Source organism: Littorina saxatilis, linkage group LG9 (assembly GCF_037325665.1).
Source record: "Littorina saxatilis isolate snail1 linkage group LG9, US_GU_Lsax_2.0, whole genome shotgun sequence".
Taxonomy (NCBI): Eukaryota; Metazoa; Mollusca; class Gastropoda; order Littorinimorpha; family Littorinidae; genus Littorina; species Littorina saxatilis.
In genome coordinates this window covers 26,227,521-26,248,309 of record NC_090253.1, presented here as the reverse complement: position 1 = coordinate 26,248,309, position 20,789 = coordinate 26,227,521, and the positions used below count along the sequence as shown (strand labels likewise).

The 20,789-nt window shown below is 43.2% G+C and overlaps 1 protein-coding gene across 2 annotated transcripts; it reads left to right on the top strand.

Moving 5' to 3' along the window:
* The first annotated feature begins 148 nt into the window (after window positions 1–148).
* Window positions 149–20,704, top strand: LOC138975711 (argininosuccinate lyase-like). Of its 2 annotated transcripts, none has more exons than XM_070348466.1 (17): window positions 149–244; window positions 934–998; window positions 1,407–1,514; window positions 2,292–2,378; window positions 4,183–4,266; window positions 4,765–4,919; window positions 5,265–5,342; window positions 6,685–6,762; window positions 7,061–7,113; window positions 7,991–8,053; window positions 8,499–8,613; window positions 9,128–9,212; window positions 9,639–9,698; window positions 10,498–10,581; window positions 11,053–11,133; window positions 16,023–16,129; window positions 16,567–20,704. In XM_070348466.1, the coding sequence occupies exons 2-17, from the start codon at window positions 975–977 to the stop codon at window positions 16,721–16,723; spliced, it is 1,419 nt and encodes a 472-aa protein (XP_070204567.1). In that variant the 5' UTR covers window positions 149–244; window positions 934–974; the 3' UTR covers window positions 16,724–20,704. The 2 variants fall into 2 exon arrangements, with proteins under 2 accessions (XP_070204567.1, XP_070204568.1); XM_070348467.1 differs by having other exon boundaries at window positions 159–321.
* The last annotated feature ends 85 nt before the right edge of the window (window positions 20,705–20,789 follow it).

Below are 20,789 nucleotides of genomic sequence, written 5' to 3'. Positions count from 1 at the left end.
ATATTATGGATACTTGTGGTGGTTATTGTTTTTTACTTTCTCTAAAGAAAATATTTTTACCATAAATAAGAGTATTTAGCGAGAATTTTTGTCTTTTTGTTCTTGTCTTTATTTCTTTTTTTCCGTTCTGCTACTTTTGGAGATGAGAAGGGGGGACAACTTACGTCACACATAAAAACTTGCGTCGTCTGTTATTTTTGGGAAAGAGTCAAAACAGTTCATTCCACCTGTTTGTTTTGCTCAGGTACAAGAAATAGTCGAGTGTGTACTTGCTGAACTTTATGCAAATAACAGTGTATCTGTTTTTGCTTTAAGATGAAGGTATATATAACAGATTTGTGTAATGTAAATAGCTGACACAGCTGTATTTTAGCGAGAATGGAGTATGTCTCTTGCCATCTGGTTTGCAGACTATTGATTATCCATTCCCAAGCATGTCACATTCTGTTTGTCGGGTAAATTGGCAGATTTATTGATTCTTTCCGGTCAATGTTAACAGCTATGGAGTGCTCCCAGACGATAATTGATTTTCTGTTGGTCTCCTGCAAACAAATTGGCTTTGCGTTGAATCCTTGCTCATTTCTGCCAGAATTTCTGCAACCTAGCAGAGGTCGAAAGCGCCCTTGGCGGAGTGGTAAAAGTGTGTTTGTTTATGCTGCTAATAACAATGGTCTTTTGCTTTTTAGACAAAATATTGAGTTTTTTCCCCATGATTATCATTCATACTAGGATCTGAGTAAGGATGTCACTAGTTGATGCAATGATGTAATTTTAAAATGCTGAACTGTGACAACGATAACAGCGTGATTACTTTTAGAAATCATGTATTCAGTAGTTTATTTATGTATATATTTCTGTGCAACTGGACTGGATGTTTCCATTCTTTAATCCCTGTGATTCCCATTGAATAATCGTAATTGTTTCTATTTTCAGCAATATTAGATCAACCAGCAAAGCATTAGCAGACTTTGACCATGTCTGCACCAGAGGCTGGGGAGGTGAGACAGACAGAGAGAGAGACACACACACACACACACACACACACACACACACACAGTCACACACACACAGTCACACGTACACACGTACTCACACATGCAGTCACACACACACACAGTCACACACACACACACGCACACATACCCACACTCTCTCTCTCTCTTGCTCGCTGAATTCTCTCTCTCACACACACACAAACCACAGACACACACACTCGCTCTCCCTCACATGCTTGCTCTCTCTCTCTCTCTCTCTCTCTCTCTCTCTCTCTCTCTCTCTCTCTCTCTCTCTCTCTCTCTCTCTCTCTCTCTCTCTCTCTCTCTCTCGGTGCTTTCAGTTTAACTTCAATGGGTCTTTTCTCAGATTCTATTCACATAAAATAACTGTGATTACATTTTTTCCTCCAGGGCAACAAATTATGGGGAGGGCGTTTTACCGGAGCCACTGATCCAGTGATGGAAGCTTTCAATGCATCCATCAGCTACGACAAACGCATGTGGAAAGCTGACATCGAGGTACAGTCACACGTACCAGTCCATAACAACCACCCACAGGACCAACTAAATGTGGACCCTATAGACACAAGATTGTTAAGGAAAAATGGATTATATTGGAAAGAACCTCGTCAAGGATCCTTTGGATGGTCATATAATGGGCATGTGGTGGTTATCAAGAGGTGTTCACCATTGCAAGTTTGACTGTATTTTCAATTGTTTCATTTATTTTTGTTTTTATTTTCATTTCTTTATCATTCCATTCGTTGGGTATCTGGGTCGTTTTCTCCAAGTGGAAAGCAACAACAAGAATCATGCTACTCTGGTGTGTGCTTGCTTAGGTGTAATCAGCCACCTGCAATTCTAGCAGTAGCAGAATGGCTGACGTTTTTTTTAGTTGCCACAACAGTTACATGAGTGTGGGATATGGATACCATCTCTAAGTTTGCACATAAAGTTGACCCTTTTCTGACCCAGCCTGCATTTTAACCCGTGACCGCAGGATCACAATTTCACAAGATCACAAATGATTTAACTTTAAAACTTCTTTTAGATTGCTGAAAGCTTTGCTGGCATTTCTGCAGATCTACCAAACTATTTTGGTGTTGGGAACAGGTGACAGATACACAGAGGACTGTCTTAAACTTTGGAGAATTGACGTAACTTATATGGACATTTTACCAAAGAAAACACATTCTGGTAGCATCCCTGTTGCAGAATTTTATGAACCTGAATACATGAATGGAACATGTATTATCTGTGAGCATTTTACTGTACAACCTGATATGACTTTTTCAGGGAAGTCAGGCTTATATCCAAGCCATTGCCAAGGTGAACATTGTGACAGCTGAAGAAAGAGACAGCATTCTGAAAGGTCTAGAACAGGTAAAACACAACAATATCATTCTTCTGTAAGCCATTTTTGTAAAAGAACTGCTGATTGATTAACCTGTATTAAATTTTCAGTTGACTTCACAGTTCCTTATTCAAATATTGTAACCCTTTTTGTAAATGTTGTAAAGTTTTAACTCTTTGGACGTAGAATCTAAGAAACAAAGAGAGGTAAATGATCTCAAAATAGATAACAAAACTGTGCAGCTAGAGTAAGTGAGAGTTATGCAGAATAATCTCCTGGTTTCTTAGAGAATAACAAGCACTGAAATGAACAAGCGACTTTCATCTTCTAAAATTTGGAAACGCAGACAAAAATGAAAAAAATCCTCTAAAATGTCATCAATCCTCTGGACATAAAGTGAACAAATAATCTGTTTTGGCGAGTATGACAGGTTGATCCACATGACCCTGAACTGCTCTGTATGTGTGAGAGGTGTTGAGAGCTGCTGTCATCAGTTTGTTGTCACTTGTCAAAACAGATTTTTAGACAAAGCTTTCAGGACCTTAGCTTGTATAGCGCATAAAATTATACAGTGTAACTCCCTTTTTACAAACTCCAAAGACGGGCGCAGTGGCGTGGTGGTAAGACGTCGGCCTCCTAATCTGGAGGTTGTGGGTTCGAATCCCGGTCGCTGCCGCCTGGTGGGTTAAGAGTGGAGATTTTTCTGATCTCCCAGGTCAACTTATGTGCAGACCTGCTAGTGACTTAACCCCCTTCGTGTGTACACGCAAGCACAAGACCAAGTGTGCATGGAAAAGATCCTGTAATCCATGTCAGAGTTCGGTGGGTTATAGAAACACGAAAATGCCCAGCATGCCTCCCTCGAAATCGGCGTATGCTGCCTGAATGGCGGGGTAAAAACGGTCATACACGTAAAAATCCACTTGTGCTAAAAACATGAGTGAATGTGGGAGTCTAAGCCCATGAACGAAGAAGAAGAAGAAGACGACCTCCAAGAAGATACAAGTTGACGGCGCCAAAGGCGCCTAAGCCTCTAGGGGGGTCCGGGGGCATGCCCCCCCGGAAATTTTTTTATCCAAAGAAGCAAAATGGAGCTATCTGGTGCATCCTGAGCCAATAAATTACCTCTTTTTTGGGGGGGTGGGGGGGTTACGTAACCCGTGTAACCCCCCCCCCAGATCCGCCCTTGCTTACAGAGCAAGAAACGAGATAACAACCTTGATAGCTAAAGACATTCTAAATAGGTGATGTGAATAGCAGTTAGAATAGGAATTTAGAGCCCTTTAGCTAAAAAGGTGATGGCCGCTAAAGCCACTTCAAATTTGTCACTACTCGTGAATAGTACCTCTCTTGACATTTTGTGTACTATAGCTGTTGAACTTGTGAAATCATTTGCAGCAGAATGAAAAGGAATTTTAAGCCAGCAGATCATGATTGTTAGCAGTTCAGATTTAAAGATAAGAGACAATCTATTTTTAGCCTCTGGCGTAATGTCATATCACATTTACTTTTTGATTTTGGATCAGTGAATTCTACATTGTTGCAGATGATAAAAAATGGAGTTAAAAATAAAAGAGCTAAATAAGCTAGTGAATGTTTGGTTTTGTCAATGATGATCGAAATATTCCACAAACAAACCATTCTTGTTTTTTAAATTAAGACCTGATTTTCTCCAATTTGTTTATGTCTTAAAAGGGGGTTTGCGCCGTAGCTGCACATAAAAATGATCGTTTTATTTTTGTTAATATATTTTTTTTATAACATGTTTTTACTTCTTTCAAGTACATATATATAACATTACATTAGTTACAATGAATGATTGTTTTATAACAGATAAAAGGTGAGTGGGCCAGTGGCAGCTTTGACCTGAAACCTGGCGATGAGGACATTCACACTGCCAATGAACGCAGGCTGAAGGTAACCATGACAGCTGTTGTTGATGTGGTCATCACTGTAGGATGTCTTTATTTGTTTTTTGTGTGTGTCTGCTTGGTTGATACAATGATCACTGTAGGATTGTCCTAATTTGGTTTGTTTGTGTGTCTGCTTGGTAATTAAACCAGTGTTGCCAAACATTTGGGAAGAATTGCTGTCATGAAAACTAAATCTTAATTAGTTGCAATAACCAGTCTAACTATGAGAACACTGTTGCCTTATTTTGAAACTTAATTGTTAATTAATATCTCACTGAAATAATGGAGGGGGGTGGGGGGGGGGGGGGGTAGCTGCTGATTGCTATTAAAATTGAGTTATTGATCTTGGACATGAAAATGGTGTTGTTTTGAATTTTGAAGGTGCTGAGGCTGACTTTGAGGTGGATTATCAGTTTGTTCTTGCACGTCAAAATGATGCACTGAAGTTGACTAGTTGGCCATATTATTTCACTACATATGTTTTTTCTTATCTGCACAACAGGAGCTGATCGGCAGTGCAGCAGGCAAGCTGCACACAGGACGTAGCCGTAACGACCAGGTGGCCACTGACATGCGTCTCTGGCTTGGTGACGCTCTTCTCACTCTCCGAGGTCACCTTGTGTCCTTGCTCAAGGTCATCTGCCAGCGAGCGGAAACGTGAGTTTTTGAGTCCGGTGAATTTGCTGCAAATGCATGTTTTTGTTTGTTTTACAGGTAGCACCAATACTTGTTAAAATTTATGGTTGAAGGTGCGGGGTTCTGTTTTTTTCTTAAAAGAAAAATTGAATAAACTAACTTTTCTTTCATTTGATTCCAAATGTCTGCATGTGTTTTGTTTTACAATAAGCAGCACCAACCTGGTTCTTAAAAAATGAGGATTAATGCGTGTTTCGCCCAAATTTGTTTTCAGTGTGATGTGGTTCTGTTAATTCTTTTCTGGTTCATGTCATGGCTTCTGTCTGATCGGATGCTGTGTTATTGTTTTATTTGCATATGTTTTAGTGAAGAAGAGGTTCTGATGCCAGGTTACACCCATCTTCAGCGAGCTCAACCTATCAGATGGAGTCACTGGCTGCTCAGGTAGATATGTTTTGTGCTTTTCTTTGTCAATGTTGTGCCAAATAATGTTGGAGGATTAAGAATATATATCCAACATAGACCTGCACTTGTATATGTCTCCCACAAACAGATACAGTCACACATAATACAGACCCAAAAAGAACTAGATGAAGAAGCATATACAGACACAAACACAGACACACACATTCATACTCCTGTCCTCTTCTTCCTCTTTCCTCCCATATACCCCCCACCCCCACCCACCCACCCCCAACCCCACACCCAAACACACTTCCCTCCCCATCCCCTATCCTCCACTCCAAAACCCTGCTCAGTGTCACCCCTCCCCTCCCCTCCCCCACTCCACCCCCTTAGTAGCAAGAAGTAAAGCAAAAATGTACACTAGCTATGTATAGCTTGCTTCATGTAAGCTTTCAGCTTTCATCACAGGCAAAAGGGCTCCAAAAAATAGTTTTTTTCTGGCGCTGGACCCGAGTACTCTTCAGACTGGCTCGCTCCCCCAGTATGAAAGTTTTTGTCTTGTGCACGTGGATTTAAAAAAAAAATAAATCAATAAATATTTATTTATTTTACACAATTAAAAAAATTATTGGAGTAAAATAAAACATTAAAACATTCATAATAAACAAAAGTAAACAAGAATTAAAAAAAAAAATAGACCGCCCATGCCGGGAATCGAACCCGAATCACTTGGATTAAAAAAAAAAATTTAAAAAAAATTATTTATTTATTTTACACAATTAAAAAAATTATTAGAGTGAAATAAAACATTAAAACGTTCATAATAAACAATAGTAAACAAGAATAAAAATAAAAAAAATAAAAAAAAATAGACCGCCAATGCCGGGAATCGAACCCGGATCTCTTTGGCCATAGTCGGAAACGCTTTCCTCCAAGCCAACAAATCTGACATTCGCCAGTGAACTCAAATGCCTATACTCCTCGCGCAGTGGTACACGCACGCAAAGCCTGGTGTGGTGTCGCTGGCTGGGCGGTTTATCAGCCGAACGGCTGTTCTATCCCACCGCGAATCGCGCCCGCCGTTAAGAGTGGCTTTTGTGATTTATTTCGCATTTAGGTCCCAGGTAACATTATGAAGTTTTAATACGATCAATCGGACCTATTATCAAGTTAGTGTATCAACTTTTGAACGAACTGCGCCCAGTAGTTTCCCAGCAATAAGCTGTTAAGTCGAGACGAACAGACACACAATTAAAGTCTGCTGGACCCTAGTACTGCGTACTCGGGGATAAATCGTTGTTTATGGAGGATGATTGGAAGGATTATGTTAGCAACTAAATGTGCTTCGGATAACTTTTCAAGCTATGTGTGTTTGATACAGCTATGGTTGGATGCTCCAGAGAGATATCCAGAGACTGGATCAGCTGAGGCAGAGAGTGATGGTACTACCGTTGGGCAGGTCATGTGTCTTTATATTTCTTTCTGCTGAATGTGTATGTGTGTCTGCATGATTCTAGAGGAAAAAGGGGTGGTGTTATGCGGGGTGGGGGGGGTGTTGTCTGTGTGTGTGGGGGGTGGGGGGGGGGGGGGGTGTGCGTGCTTGGTTTTGTACTGGGAGGTTTTAATTATTCCCTTTTTTCTACGGCAATGAAACTTGTGTGCAATGAACAGATTTTGCTACACACTGCTTGTGCATAGTAATGTGTCTTTATGTGACTGTTTGGTTATCATCAATTATTTGATTTTTTTTTTAACAGTGGTGCTTTAGCTGGCAATCCCTTTGGAGTGGACAGAAAATTTCTACAAGAAGGTATCACAGATTTGATTCTTTGTAGGTGGTAAAAATCCTTTTTATGATGACTTCTTCTTCTTCTTCTGCGTTCGTGGGCTGAAACTCCCATGTACACTCGTGTTTTTACACGAGTGGAATTTTACGTGTATGACCGTTTTTACCCCGCCATTTAGGCAGCCACACGCCGCTTTCGGAGGAAGCATGCTGGGTATTTTCGTGTTTCCATAACCCACCGAACTCTGACATGGATTACAGGATCTTTTCCGTGCGCACTTGGTCTTGTGGTTGCGTGTACACACGAAGGGGGATAAGTCACTAGCAGGTCTGCACACAAGTTGACCTGGGAGATCGGAAAAATCTCCACTCTTAACCCACCAGGCGGCCGCGGCCGGGATACGAACCCTGGACCTTCCAATTACGAGGCCGACGTCTTACCACCACGCCACAGCGCCCGTTTTATGATGACTGAATTATTTATTTTATTTGGGGCCAGCTTGAGAAGGTATGGCTAACTGAAAAGTAATGTATCAGGACCGTTTACTGGCTATACATACATAAACAAGGAAGTCATACAGCAGCTACATTCACACATGGGGTCTTGATTTTGAAATTAAACTCGCGGAAGGATTTCCCATGTCTATTGTAAGAAGTCCCAGTTAGCATGTTTGAATATGTAACAGACAGTATGACTATGTGAACAGTGAAGAACTCTACAGTTTCTTTATTGTCTTGACATAACATTCTCACTAATTGCTCTAGGTCATATTTGGTGTTTAACATGCAAAGGGCTGCAACTTTTTCGACAGCATGCAGCAACAGGAGGATTAGATGGGCTTACTTTCTATCTAAAAGTGTCTTTTTATGCGTATTGTATGAAAATTGTGTTTTGTTTTAGAGCTAGGAATGCAGGGGCTGAGCAAGAACAGTCTAGATGCTGTCAGTGACAGGGACTTTGTGGGTGAGCCAGTTGCCTTTGTTTTCTTTGTTCTGTGTGAGTGTGTGTTAGTGTGTGTGTGTGTGTGTGTGTGTGTGTGTGTGTGTGTGTGTGTGTGTGTGTGTGTGTTAGTGTGATCATTACAAAAGTGCACAAACCAGAGAGGCTCAGTACATTAGAAGATATAAACAAAATTCATATTTGTAAAATCTTTCAAAAGACGCACTGACAATGTATACTTATTAAAAAAGACTTCCACATTTGTACTTATTCGTAGCTGTGTTTCATACGGCCTACTCCGGTATTAGCCCCGAGAAAGTGACATATCACTCACTGAAAGAAGAATGAACATGTTAGATTCACGCACTGGGAAAATTAACCTCACTTGGGGACTAAAATCAGGATAATTCCATTGATATATCATGCAGATTTTGTAAATGCCTCTGTTGTTGACTGTGTGTGCGTACAGCGGAGTTTCTGTTCTGGGCGTCTCTGCTGAGCATTCACCTGAGTCGCTGGGCAGAGGACCTCATCCTGTACTGTACCAAGGAGTTCAACTTTGTCGCTCTGTCTGACGCTTACAGGTACATTTATAACTGTCTTAGCTGCATGTTGGTTATAAAAAGTTTGCCTGAAAAACTTTTGGAGCCACTATTACTTGTGAGTTGATTTTTACTTTCCCGTCACTCTGACCTTAATTTTATTCTGGTGACTTCTAGCTGCTGGTACTCATCAAATTGCAGGAATTCTGGCTTGTTATTTTCCTGAATTCTCAAACTGAAAATATTTAAATGTTATTTTTTAAGCTGAAGTTAACAGAATTTATAAGATCTTAAAACAGTGTCTGAACATTTTGATGTCAAAAGTTAGGCTCATGCAGTGTGTGGAGAAAAGGTTTCTTCAAACTTCTCAATTTGAAGGATACAGTAGTGAGGTTTTCACTGTCTATACTCCCTGTTACTGTTTGCTGCCTTGTTCCAGTCTAGCACACACAAAAAGTTGTGTATAGCCTTTTCAGCTTGTTACTTCAGTTTAAAAATCTGTCTGCATACGAGAAAAGCTAGTAAGCCTTTAATATGTTTCTTCGTGTGTCTGCAGCACCGGGAGCAGTCTGATGCCCCAGAAGAAGAACGCTGACAGCTTGGAGCTGATCCGTGGCAAAGCTGGACGTGTCTATGGAAACGTAGGAATTCTGAATCTGTTTCTAAACTCGCCTTCTTTGACTGTCAGTTTGGCAGTGAGCTGCATGTCTGTTTTTGTGTGTGTTTTTTTAGTGTACTTACACTTACCACTCGTGGGGCCTTTTGATACAGTGAAGCTAGAGAATTTATATGGGAAGATTTAATGTCTCCTTTTAAGGCCCTTGATTTAAAACTCTCCCCCTCCCCCCACCCCCCCCCCCCCTCCTTTCAAGACCTTGTTTTCTCAGATTTTCTGTTCATAACCTTTGTAATTTACCCCAATTTTAAGTAAAAATATGTCAATGGATTCATTTGAATGGATTAATTTGAAACAATTCATTTGAATGGATTCATTTAAAAAAAATTATTTCTGACTTTGCTTAATTTAATGAAGCAGTTTTTGATAGAGAACTGTTAATTGTTTGCAGTGCTGCGGGTTCATGATGTCCCTCAAGGGAATACCGAGCACTTACAACAAGGACCTTCAGGTAGAATCATATGATTGATTGATTGATTGATTGATTGGGCGGGGATGTAGCTCAGTCGGTAGCGCGCTGGATTTGTATCCAGTTGGCCGCTGTCAGCGTGACTTCGTCCCCACGTTCGGCGAGAGATTTATTTCTCAGAGTCAACTTTGTGTGCAGACTCTCCTCGGTGTCCGAATGCCCCCGTGTGTACACGCAAGCACAAGACCAAGTGCGCACGAAAAAGATCCCGTAATCCATGTCAGAGTTTGGTGGATTATAGAAACACAAAAATACCCAGCATGCTTCCTCCGAAAACAGCGTATGGCTGCCTAAATGGCGGGGTAAAAAACGGTCATACACGTAAAATTCCACTCGTGCAAAAAAACCACACGAGTGTACGTGGGAGTTTCAGCCCACGAACGCAGAAGAAGAAAAAGATTGATTGATTGGTTGGTTGGTTGGTTGGTTGGTTGGTTGGTGGGTAACATGAGCCATTGATCAATTGATTTGTGAAGGAGTGAATGAGGTTGTTTTCTTATTTCATTTGCATGTAGTTTCCATTCGTATTGATTGATTGATGAATTGATTGATTGATTGACTGATCAATGGATTGTTTGATTGATTGATTGATTAAAGTTAAAGTGGGTTAGTTAGTGAGTTAGTGATGTAATGGTTATCTTATTTCATTTTTTTCATGTATTTATTTGACTGTAGTTTGATTGCATTCCGTGTTGCGGCTATTTATGTTTGTAATGCTATTCGTTCAGTTTTTCTTTTTTTTTCTATTTAAACAAATCAATGTAACTGTCATCCTTTGCAGGAAGACAAGGAGGCCATGTTTGACACTTATGACACACTGTCAGGCGTTTTGCAAGTGGCAACTGGGGTTCTGTCTACACTCAAGGTGACTGACATTGTGTTATACAATTCACATATTCGCTGGCTTTTGGATTGGAAAAATACACAGATCTATACTGATGATGAATTTGCTATGAATTTCCATGATTTAATGAATAAATTCATGTGTGTTTGTGTGTGTGTGTGTGTGTTTGTGTGTAATGAAAAATAAAAATGACTGCAATTTTTCATTGATTTGATGATGGGGCGTTTCATGTTTTTATATTTCATATATATATCTGTGTGTGTGTGCATGCGTAAAGTTTGTTGTCAGTTACTTTCTCTGTAGCAGCATATCATTTCTTTGTAGATTTGTCTTGTGTGCGTGTGATAAGAGTTTTCTGTAATGTATTTACTCACGGAGCAGTATATCATTTCAATGTAACTTTCTGTCTTCATTCAGTCTTTGTTTATTTATTTGTTTGAACAAAATGTAATGGTTTTTTTTTTCAATATCCGTAATTCTTCCACATTTCAGATTCACCCCAAAGAGATGGAGGGTGCCCTGAGTGCTGACATGCTGGCGACAGATCTGGCTTACTACCTTGTCAGGAAAGGGGTCAGTTGCTTTTCAATTACAGTGGAACCCCCCTTTGAAGACATCTCCCCCCCCCCCCCCCCCCGATTTTAAGACTCCTTATGTTTTAAGACCTGATTTTCACAGATTTTCTGTTCATAGCCTCATTAAATTTACCCCCATTTTAAAACTCCCTCCTTTTTAAGACCTGATTTTCACAGATTTTTGTAGATCTGAAAAGGGGGGGGGGGGGGGGGGTTCAACAGTAGCAATAATACCCACTTGTTTTTTCTTTTGGGGTGTTGCAGGTAGCTTTGTTTCCTCCTTGGGGATGAAGCTACCAGGGGAAGGGATTGTGTTGGAGGTGCGGGTAGAGGGGTAGCCCTCCCGGTGCTCCCCCTTGGACCTCCCTAGTCTAGGACCCTGGGTCTTCGCGAGGTGGCCATTGTGGCGTAATCCCTCCGGACTAGCATAACGTTTCCCTACCCCAAGACCGACCGTGCGTGGTCTATGACCACATCCTCTACGAGGTGACCCTATCAACTAGGCAGCGAAAGCCCCTAGGCGAAACACGGCGGATCTAGAGGAGAGAACCTCGATAAAAAATTTGAGCTGCCATGAAGACGGAGCATGTTGGCTGAGGACAGCGGGCAGACCTTCTGTGCCGACACCCATCTACAGGAGAAAACCAGGCATGCACGCATCAAACCCAACATGGCCATACAAACGGATATTCGACGGTATGGTGCTCGTCCCGCGGATCGCCAGGCGGAGACAGCGCCGGGTCCCCAGCCTCAAAGGGGCCCAGCCTCAGCTACTGGTGAAGCGACTCAGAGTGACAACAGAAGGCAGCAACCCCAAGCATCAGTCAGTCAACCCAGTCAGCCGGATAAGTCAGCTGATCCGCTTGTCTTTGCACAGTGGAACGCTGAGAAGAAGAAACCCGAGCTACAGGATTTTCTCAAACGGGAGCAAGTCGACATCATCTGTATCCAGGAGACACACCTGACAGATGCTCACCGATTCTCCATGAGAGGATACGAGCTATTCCGACACGACAGAAGCAACCGTTCCAAGGGAGGCATTCTCACTCTCGTCCGGAACAACATACCTGCGATAGAGGTTGGAAGATCTACAGGAGAAAATGAATTTCTTGCAGTAAAGGCGGTCCTCCAAGGGAGAGAATTCACAATCATCAACTTTTACTGTCCACCTGATAAAAACCTGGAACTACACACTCTGCATCTGCCTCAATCCAACCTACTGATACTTGGTGACTTTAACGGCCACTCCCCAAGCTGGGGATATCAAGACCTCAACTGCAGGGGAGAACAGATTGAAGACTGGATGATTGATGAAAATCTCATCCTCATCAACAAGCCGGACGACAAGCCCACCTGTCTGTCCCGAGCTTGGAAGACGACAAGTACCCCAGACCTCGCCATAGCCACTGAAGACATCCATAAGATCTGTGACAGGAGTGTTGCAGACCAGCTAGGAGGGAGTGACCATCTACCCATCCTGCTGAAGCTCTCCCTGCAAGAACAGGCCTCTCCCATGAGGAAAAAGCCTAGCTGGAACTACAAGAAGGCGAACTGGGCGAAATTTGAAAGGCTGACTGACATACTCTGCCAAGAAACCACCATCGACTCTACGCAGGACATTAACATCAACGTCAAGCGGATTTCTGACTGCATACTCCAGGCAGCACGGCAGAGTATACCGAGAGGAAGAAGAAAAGACTACAAACCATACTGGAGCAAAGATCTGCAAGATCTCCATGACAAGCTAAAATCAGCCAGAGAGCTACTCGAAAAGGACCCCACCCCAGAAAACACAACGGCCTACAACAAATCGAGAGCTGAATTTGATGAAGGAAAGACGAAGGAAATCCGCAAGTCTTGGCATGAGAAAACCAGCTCTCTGAACATGGAGAGAGACACAGGGAAGCTCTGGAAGCTCATAAAGACCCTAAATGACGACCACCAGTGTACACCAAGAGCAACACTCCTGAAAGAAGATGGAAAGATCTACACTGGGAAAAGAGCTGCTACCCTGCTTGCGGAAAACTTTAGAGAAGATAGTCTATTGGAAGTACCAAGAGAAAAAACAGCGGAGGTGCGAATGAGGATGAAGGAGGAGCTAAGGAAGCAGCAGCAAACATCAGCCTGCATGACTGATGACTTCACAATACATGAACTGAACAGCTCCACTAGACAGCTCAAGAACAAGAAAGCTCCAGGCAAGGACGGTATCACCAACGAGATGATCCGACACCTTGGCAGCCACACCAAACAGAAGCTTCTGGGCATCTACAACCAGTCCTGGAACTCTGGGGTCTTCCCTTTCAGCTGGAAGGAGGCCATCCTCACCCCAGTCCTGAAGAAAGGGAAAGACAGGCACAACAAGACCAGCTATCGCCCCATAAGCCTCCTCAGCTGCCTCAGCAAACTGATGGAACGCATGGTCAACCGCCGCCTGCAGCATCACCTGGAAAAGAACGGGCTGATCAACCCCACCCAGTCTGGCTTTAGAAAAAACAGAAGCACGGAGGACCAGATTACACTGCTCACCCAAGACATTGAGAACGGCTTTCAACAGAAAATGAAGACGCTGGCCGTCTTTGTGGATCTGACGCGAGCGTTCGACAAGGTCTGGAAGGAAGGTCTGCTCCTGAAGCTCCTCCAGAAACGCGTGTGCGGAAAGATGATTGCATGGATCCACAGCTACCTGTTCCAGAGATCAGCCCGAGTCAAACTGGAAGGACAGACAAGCATGCTGGTGAAGATCAGAGAGGGCGTTCCACAGGGCAGCTGTATCGCGCCGACGCTCTTCGTTGTCTTTATCGATGACATTGCTAACCACCTGTCCATGCACATCTCAAGGGCACTCCATGCAGACGACCTGGCTGTATGGACCAGAGCAGAACACATCACCACAGCAGCGTGCAGAATGCAGGAAGCAATGAACCACCTCTCAGACTGGGCCAAAGAGTGGATGGTCACGATCAACAGGACAAAAACCGAGGCCACATGCTGCTCACTCTCCCCCAAGAAAGAGGAGTTCACCCTGCGACTCGATGGCCAGAACATCCCTCAGCAAGAGACCCCAACCTATCTCGGGGTGAAACTGGACAGAAGGCTAACGTGGGCCCCGCACATCTCCGTCATGCACAGCAAAGCCACCAAGAAAATGGCTGTGATGAAGAAACTGTCTGGAACAAAGTGGGGCGCCAACATGAAGATCCTGACTCAAGTTTACACAGGATCTGTCAGACCCCACATGGAATATGCCTCAAACGCCTGGTCAACTGCAGCCAAAACCAACACAGACAACCTGGCCAAGGTCCAAAATGCTGGCCTGCGACTCATCACAGGAGGCATGAAGACTACCCCCATCTCGGCACTGGAGAAGACGGCAGGCCTGACCTCCCTGGAAGAGAGACGGGATGAAAAACTCCTGAGGCAGAGTGAGAAGATGAAGAGGCTCCCGTCCCATCCACTGCACTCTACACTCCAAGCCCCAACCAAAAACCGAATCAAGCGACAGAGCCCAAACCACCTGATCAAGGCACTTCAGCACAAGCACAAAGGCTCTCTACCCCCATCAACTGGCCAACCACTGGAAATGCTCCAAGACTATGAGGAATGGTCACTGGATGTCCCCCCCCATCATCCTTGACGTCCCTGGGATTGGAGCAAAGCAAGAGCAACCAGAAGCAGTGCTCAAGTCCCTGACCCTGGAAACACTAGACAGGGACTACCCCACCACCACCTGGACCCAAGTCTTTACAGACGGCTCAGCCGAGCATGCTGTGAGGAATGGGGGAGGCGGTGTCTACATCAAGTTCCCTGACGGCAGCTCGCTCCGCAAGTCTGTCGCCACTGGCCTAGTCTCCACAAACTACCGAGCTGAAGCACACGCCTTGCACCTCGCAGCACAGACCTTGAACCAGGAAGAGGCATTACCTGGCCAGACAGTCTTCCTCACAGACTGCCGATCTCTCCTGCAGAGCCTTCAGACCAGAGAGAGAGAACAGATCCTGCAAGACATAAAGCAGGAACTGGACTACCTCAGCAGCAAAACCACTGTCGTCCTACAGTGGATTCCCTCCCATTGCGGAATCAGTGGCAACGAGGAAGCGGACAGACTCTCCAAGGAGGGAAGTAAGCTGGAACAGTCAGCACACCCCTCATCCTACGGAGAAAAAAAGACCCTCCTACGAAGTCACTTCAGAGCCGCCTGGAGGGAACGTCTGCTCCTGGGGGCCGAGGAAGACGATATCCATCAGCTGGATCGAAAACAGCAAGTCACCATATTCAGGCTCAGAACTGGACACTGTCGGCTCCTCTCCCACCTCTATCGCCTGAAGATTTCACACACGGATCAATGCCCGTGTGACACAGGCCCCCAGACACCAGAGCACGTACTGCAGGCCTGTCCAACCTTCGACACCCTGAGGCGCCAAACGTGGCCGAGTGAAGTGGAGCTCCGCGAAAAGCTGTGGGGGACAGCGGCATCACTGCGGCTGACTGCGGGATTTGCACTCAACACTGGACTGGACATCTAGATGTATGGCCGGGAACGTAGAAGAAGAAGAAGAAGTTTTTTCTTTTCTGTTCTTTCTGTACAGCCGAACATCCGTTTTAAAGACTCCTTGATTTCTCCGATTTTCTTTTCATAGATTTGAAACTTGACGTCCACATAAAACTGTCTCCTTTTTAAGATCTGATGTTCTCAGATGTATGGCGACTTCAACAGCCGGGTTTGATCCACTGTATCGTTTATATTTTTGTATGGAGGCATACATGATGGTTGATTGATTTGTCTCTGTGCATTAATTTGTCTCTGTGAAATGCCAAGTAAGATTAGCTAAAATGGAGATGCTCATTGATGAAGGATATTAACTGAGTGCGTTCCTATATATTAAGGTTCCATTCCGTGACGCCCACTGTGTGGCAGGGGAGTGCGTGGCCCTTGCAGAGAAGAAGGGCTGCAGTCTGTCGGACCTCACTGTTCAGGACATGAAATCTGTCAAGTAAGTGTCAGGGGTCTTTTGTGTGTGTGTGTGTGTGTGTGTGTGTGTGTGTGTGTGTGTGTGTGTGTGTGTGTGTGTGTGTGTGTGTTTTTCTGTCTATGCTTTTTGCTGGTCCCTAAGGTACAATGCCTTTCGCAGCCTTTATTATGCTTTCGTATAATAATTGTAGTAGTGAAAGCCCCCTTTCAAGACACTACTTTTTCAGACGTTCTGTTCATAAAATCTGTACATATGCCTCTATTTTAAGACACACACCCTTTTTAAGACCCTTTATTTTAAGGCATCCTCCTTTTTAAGACCCTACTTTTCTAGACATTCTGTTCGTAACATCTCCCCCTTTTTAAGACCTGATTTTCTCAGATTTTTGGAGGTCTTCTAGGGGGCGTTCCACTGTATACAAAACTAACGCAGTCTTTTTCTGTCTTTATCTATCACAGTCAGCTGTTTGGAGAAGACATCGGCAGCGTGTGGAACTACAGTAACTCGGTGGATCAGTACTCGGCTGTGGGCGGCACAGGGCTTTCCAGCGTCAGGCAGCAGTTCACAGAAATGAAGGAATGGCTCAGTCGCGACCAGGACTCCGTTGTGGGCTAGAGAGTTCACTACACAGTGCTACCTCTATTTCAAGACCTTCAAAAATCTGAAGAAATTAGGACTAAACAGAGAGGGAATCTCAAAACAGGGTTAATACGTGGAACCCCCCTCCCCCCCTTTTAAGACCTTCAAAAATCTGAGAAAATTCGGTCCTAAAAAAAGGAGGGAGTCTTAAAATGGGGGTACATTTACAGAGGCTATGAACAGAAAGTCTGAGAGAAGAAGGTCTAAAAAAAGGTAGGGCAGGGGCGGACGAGGGGGGGATTTCTGGGGTTTCCGGAAACCCCCCCCCAGCCAAAAAATATAAATATTTTTGTGTGTTTTTTGGGTTGAGTTTCAATTTTTTGGGTATTAATCAGTGACAAAATCTGCTGCCTGAAACTGGTAATGGTCATCCTCAGAATGCACCAGATTGCACCATTTTGCATCCTTTTTTTCAAAATTTTCCGGGGGGGAATGCCCCCGGACCCCCTAGAAAGCTAGGCGCTTTGCGCCGTCGGCTCGGCGCTTCGCGCCTTCACACCCATATCTTCACAATATACTTTTGGAAACCCCCCCCCATGAAATGAACTGATCCGCCCCTGTAGGGAGTCTTAATTTGGGTGAGGTATTTTTTAAAAAGTATACATTTGCTGACACTTTATGAAGAGAGATTCTGAGAAAAGTGGTAGGAGGAGTTTTAAAATGGAGTTAAACAGAGGTGTAACCGTAGTTGCTCAGTTGAGATTTATTATCCCTTGGAATTAGAGATTGGCTGGAAATGATACTGTTTAAACTAATTCCATAGCAATAAGAGGCACTGGTGTTAAAAGTGATTTTTTTTGTTTCATACAGATATATAACTCTTGGGTCAAAAATTGTTTTAGAATTAAAGTACTCGGTTTATCTTCTTAGCTGCAGTATTGAGATTGTCTGTGCATGTTGTCATCAGTTCAGTTCATTTGATCTTAATTAATACTGATGCAATGTACACAAACTTTTTGGTACAGAAAACTTAGCATCTTGTTGTGATATGTTTGAATCAACTACGCGGTACTTTGGTTATAAAGATGGTACTATTAGTTATAAAGCGTTGAAGGTGATGGATAAATCAATATAAAAAAAACGGCACACGTATGCAGATATTCAGACTGTAGTCAAAATGTTGCACTGTTTAGACATGCAATTTAAGATTGTTTATATCAAGAAAATGTATTGTGTGTGGATGTATTGTCAGTGGTTGAGGTAAGAATAGCATGAGAAAAACATAATTAAACAATATCTATAATTTGACAAGCTAAAAAGCTAGAGACGTTTAGTAGTTAAAAGGCAAAAGACGTGCATAGGGACAACTTTGATACAGTGGAACAGGGTTTCATTTACTAGTGCGCCAATGGCGCATTAAATCTGAAAATGTCCCATCACAATTCCCTTCAGTGCGTCAAAGGGCGCATTGAGATTACATACCACTGCGCCACCAAATGTACACTTTACATCGGATCACACACACACACACACACACAGATAACACGATATAGCGGCTAATTCTCAGATGGCACCATATTGCACCATTTTGCTTCTTTAGTCAAAACGCGTACAGGCCTCTTTGGTGCTAATTCTTGCCTTAGACTATGTCCCATCGGAATTTGGTTGAGGGGGACAAATGTCCCATTGCCTTTTTCTCCCAGGTTAAACCCTGGTGGACGGGCGCAGTGGTGTGGTGGTAAGACGTCGGCCTCCTAATCGGGAGGTCGTGAGTTCGAATCCCGGTCGCTGCCGCCTGGTGGGTTAAGAGTGGAGATTTTTCCGATCTCCCAGGTCACCAGAAGCAGAAGCACAAGACCAAGTGCGCACGGAAAAGATCCTGTAATCCATGTCAGAGTTCGGTGGGTTATAGAAACACGAAAATACCAAGCATGCATCCTCCAAAAGCGGCGTCTGGCTGGCTAAATGGCGGGGTAAAAACAGTCATACACGTACACCCCCACTCGTGCAAAAAACACGAGTGTACGTGGGAGTTGCAGCCCATGAACGCAGAAGAAGGAAAAAAAACCCTGGTGGAACCCCCCCTTCAACACCTCCCAAAAAAATGAAGGTCTTAATAGGTAGGAAGTCTTTAAATGCGAGTATAATTACCTAAATTATTAACAGAAAATCTATTTTTTTATTAGTGCTTTTGTGAACGAGAAACAATTGACAAGTGGCTCTATCCCCTCTCCCCCCTTTCCCCGTCGCGATATAATCTTCGTGGTTGAAAACAACGTTAAACACCAAATAAAGAAAGAAAGAACAGAAAATCTGAAAAACTAGGGTCTTAAAACCGGAGGTTTCACTGTAGTCATGGACACCGAGTTCTTCTTCTTCTGCGTTCGTGGGCTGAAACTCCCACGTACACTCCTGTTTTTTGCACGAGTGGAATTTTACGTGTATGACCGTTGTTTACCCCGCCATTTAGGCAGCCATACGCCGTTTTCGGAGGAAGCATGCTGGGTATTTTCGTGTTTCTATAACCCACCGAACTCTGACATGGATTACAGGATCTTTTTCGTTGCGCACTTGGTCTTGTGCTTGCGTGTACACACGGGGGGTGTTCGGACACCGAGGAGAGTCTGCACACAAAGTTGACTGAGAAATAAATCTCTCGCCGAACGTGGGGACGAAAAGGCGTCCGCCCCGTGATCGGGAGGTCGTGGGTTCGAACCCCGGCCGGGTCATACCTAAGACTTTAAAATTGGCAAGCTAGTGGCTGCTCCGTCTGGTGTCTGGCATTATGGGGTTAGTGCTAGGACTGGTTGGTCCGGTGTCAGAATAATGTGACTGGGTGAGACATGAAGCCTGTGCTGCGACTTCTGTCTTGTGTGTGGCGCACGTTATATGTCAAAGCAGCACCACCCTGATATGGCCCTTCGTGGTCGGCTGGGCGTTAAGCAAACAAACAAACAAACGTGGGGACGAACTCCTGCTGACAGCGGTCAACTGGATACAAATCCAGCGCGCTACCGACTGAGCTACATCCCCGCCCAACACCGAGTTGATTTTGAATGTTTTCATGACATGGAGTTTGTTTAACTGTCCCTGTTTGGTATTGTGAAAACTGTGATGTTCCCCCAAGTAATCCTTTTACATTTAACTACGCATACTTGTTACTTCGTGTGAAATCCTTTTTATGCATTCCCTTTCATTTGTTACATGTTTTTGAGGTATGTTAATTCCTCTGCTGCCATATTATGTTTGTTCAGTCAAACACAAAGTTATCTATAACAATGTGTTGGAGTATAATTAAGTTTGCTAGTTTGAAATTGTTCTTTTTATTCTGTGTTACAGATTGTTCTGTCTTTTTGTTTTTGTATATGTATCTTATATTAGTGCAATTAACATTTTATTAGCTGAGTATTAGCATTTAAGTCCTGAATAATTATTTTGTGTGAGATCCATAATTACCACTGCCCAAAGAAAATATTTGATTTTTGGAATTAAAAATGACTGCCATTTTTCATTGATTTGAGGACTGGGCGTTTAATGTTTTTATATTTCATATCCATAATTGTGCTACAATGAAGCATATCATGATTTTAACTCAACTAGCTTTTGGCTTTATGCCTTGCATTCAATTATTGAAAATTGATGCCAGGTGGTTTGATCAGTTATATCTGTTTGCAGTGTGTTTGTAAATGGTCTAGTCAGATTATATTTAACCCTTTTCATGTCATGTAATATGCTATTACTTACAAATTAAGTACCTGTGTGCTTCTGCATTTACAAGGCATATTATTCCCCCTTTTTTGTTGACTGCTTTTAAGTTCTTTAATCAGAAGCAATAGTATTTGAGTATTTTAAAGCCTACGCAGATTACTAAATTATCCTAAGAGTGTCATACATGTACATGTATCTGATTTGGAACTTTTTTTGCTGTAAGTTATTAAGTAACAGTGTGAATTTGTGATGAGTTTTACTTTAACTACTGCATATTACATTTCAGTCACACATAAAAAAAAAATCTGCTGCTAAACTTTTCTTTTTTTATGAATGAAAACAAAATTGTTTGAGTCAGAACTAGGTTTATTTTGGTTGTGTGTGTGTGTCAAGC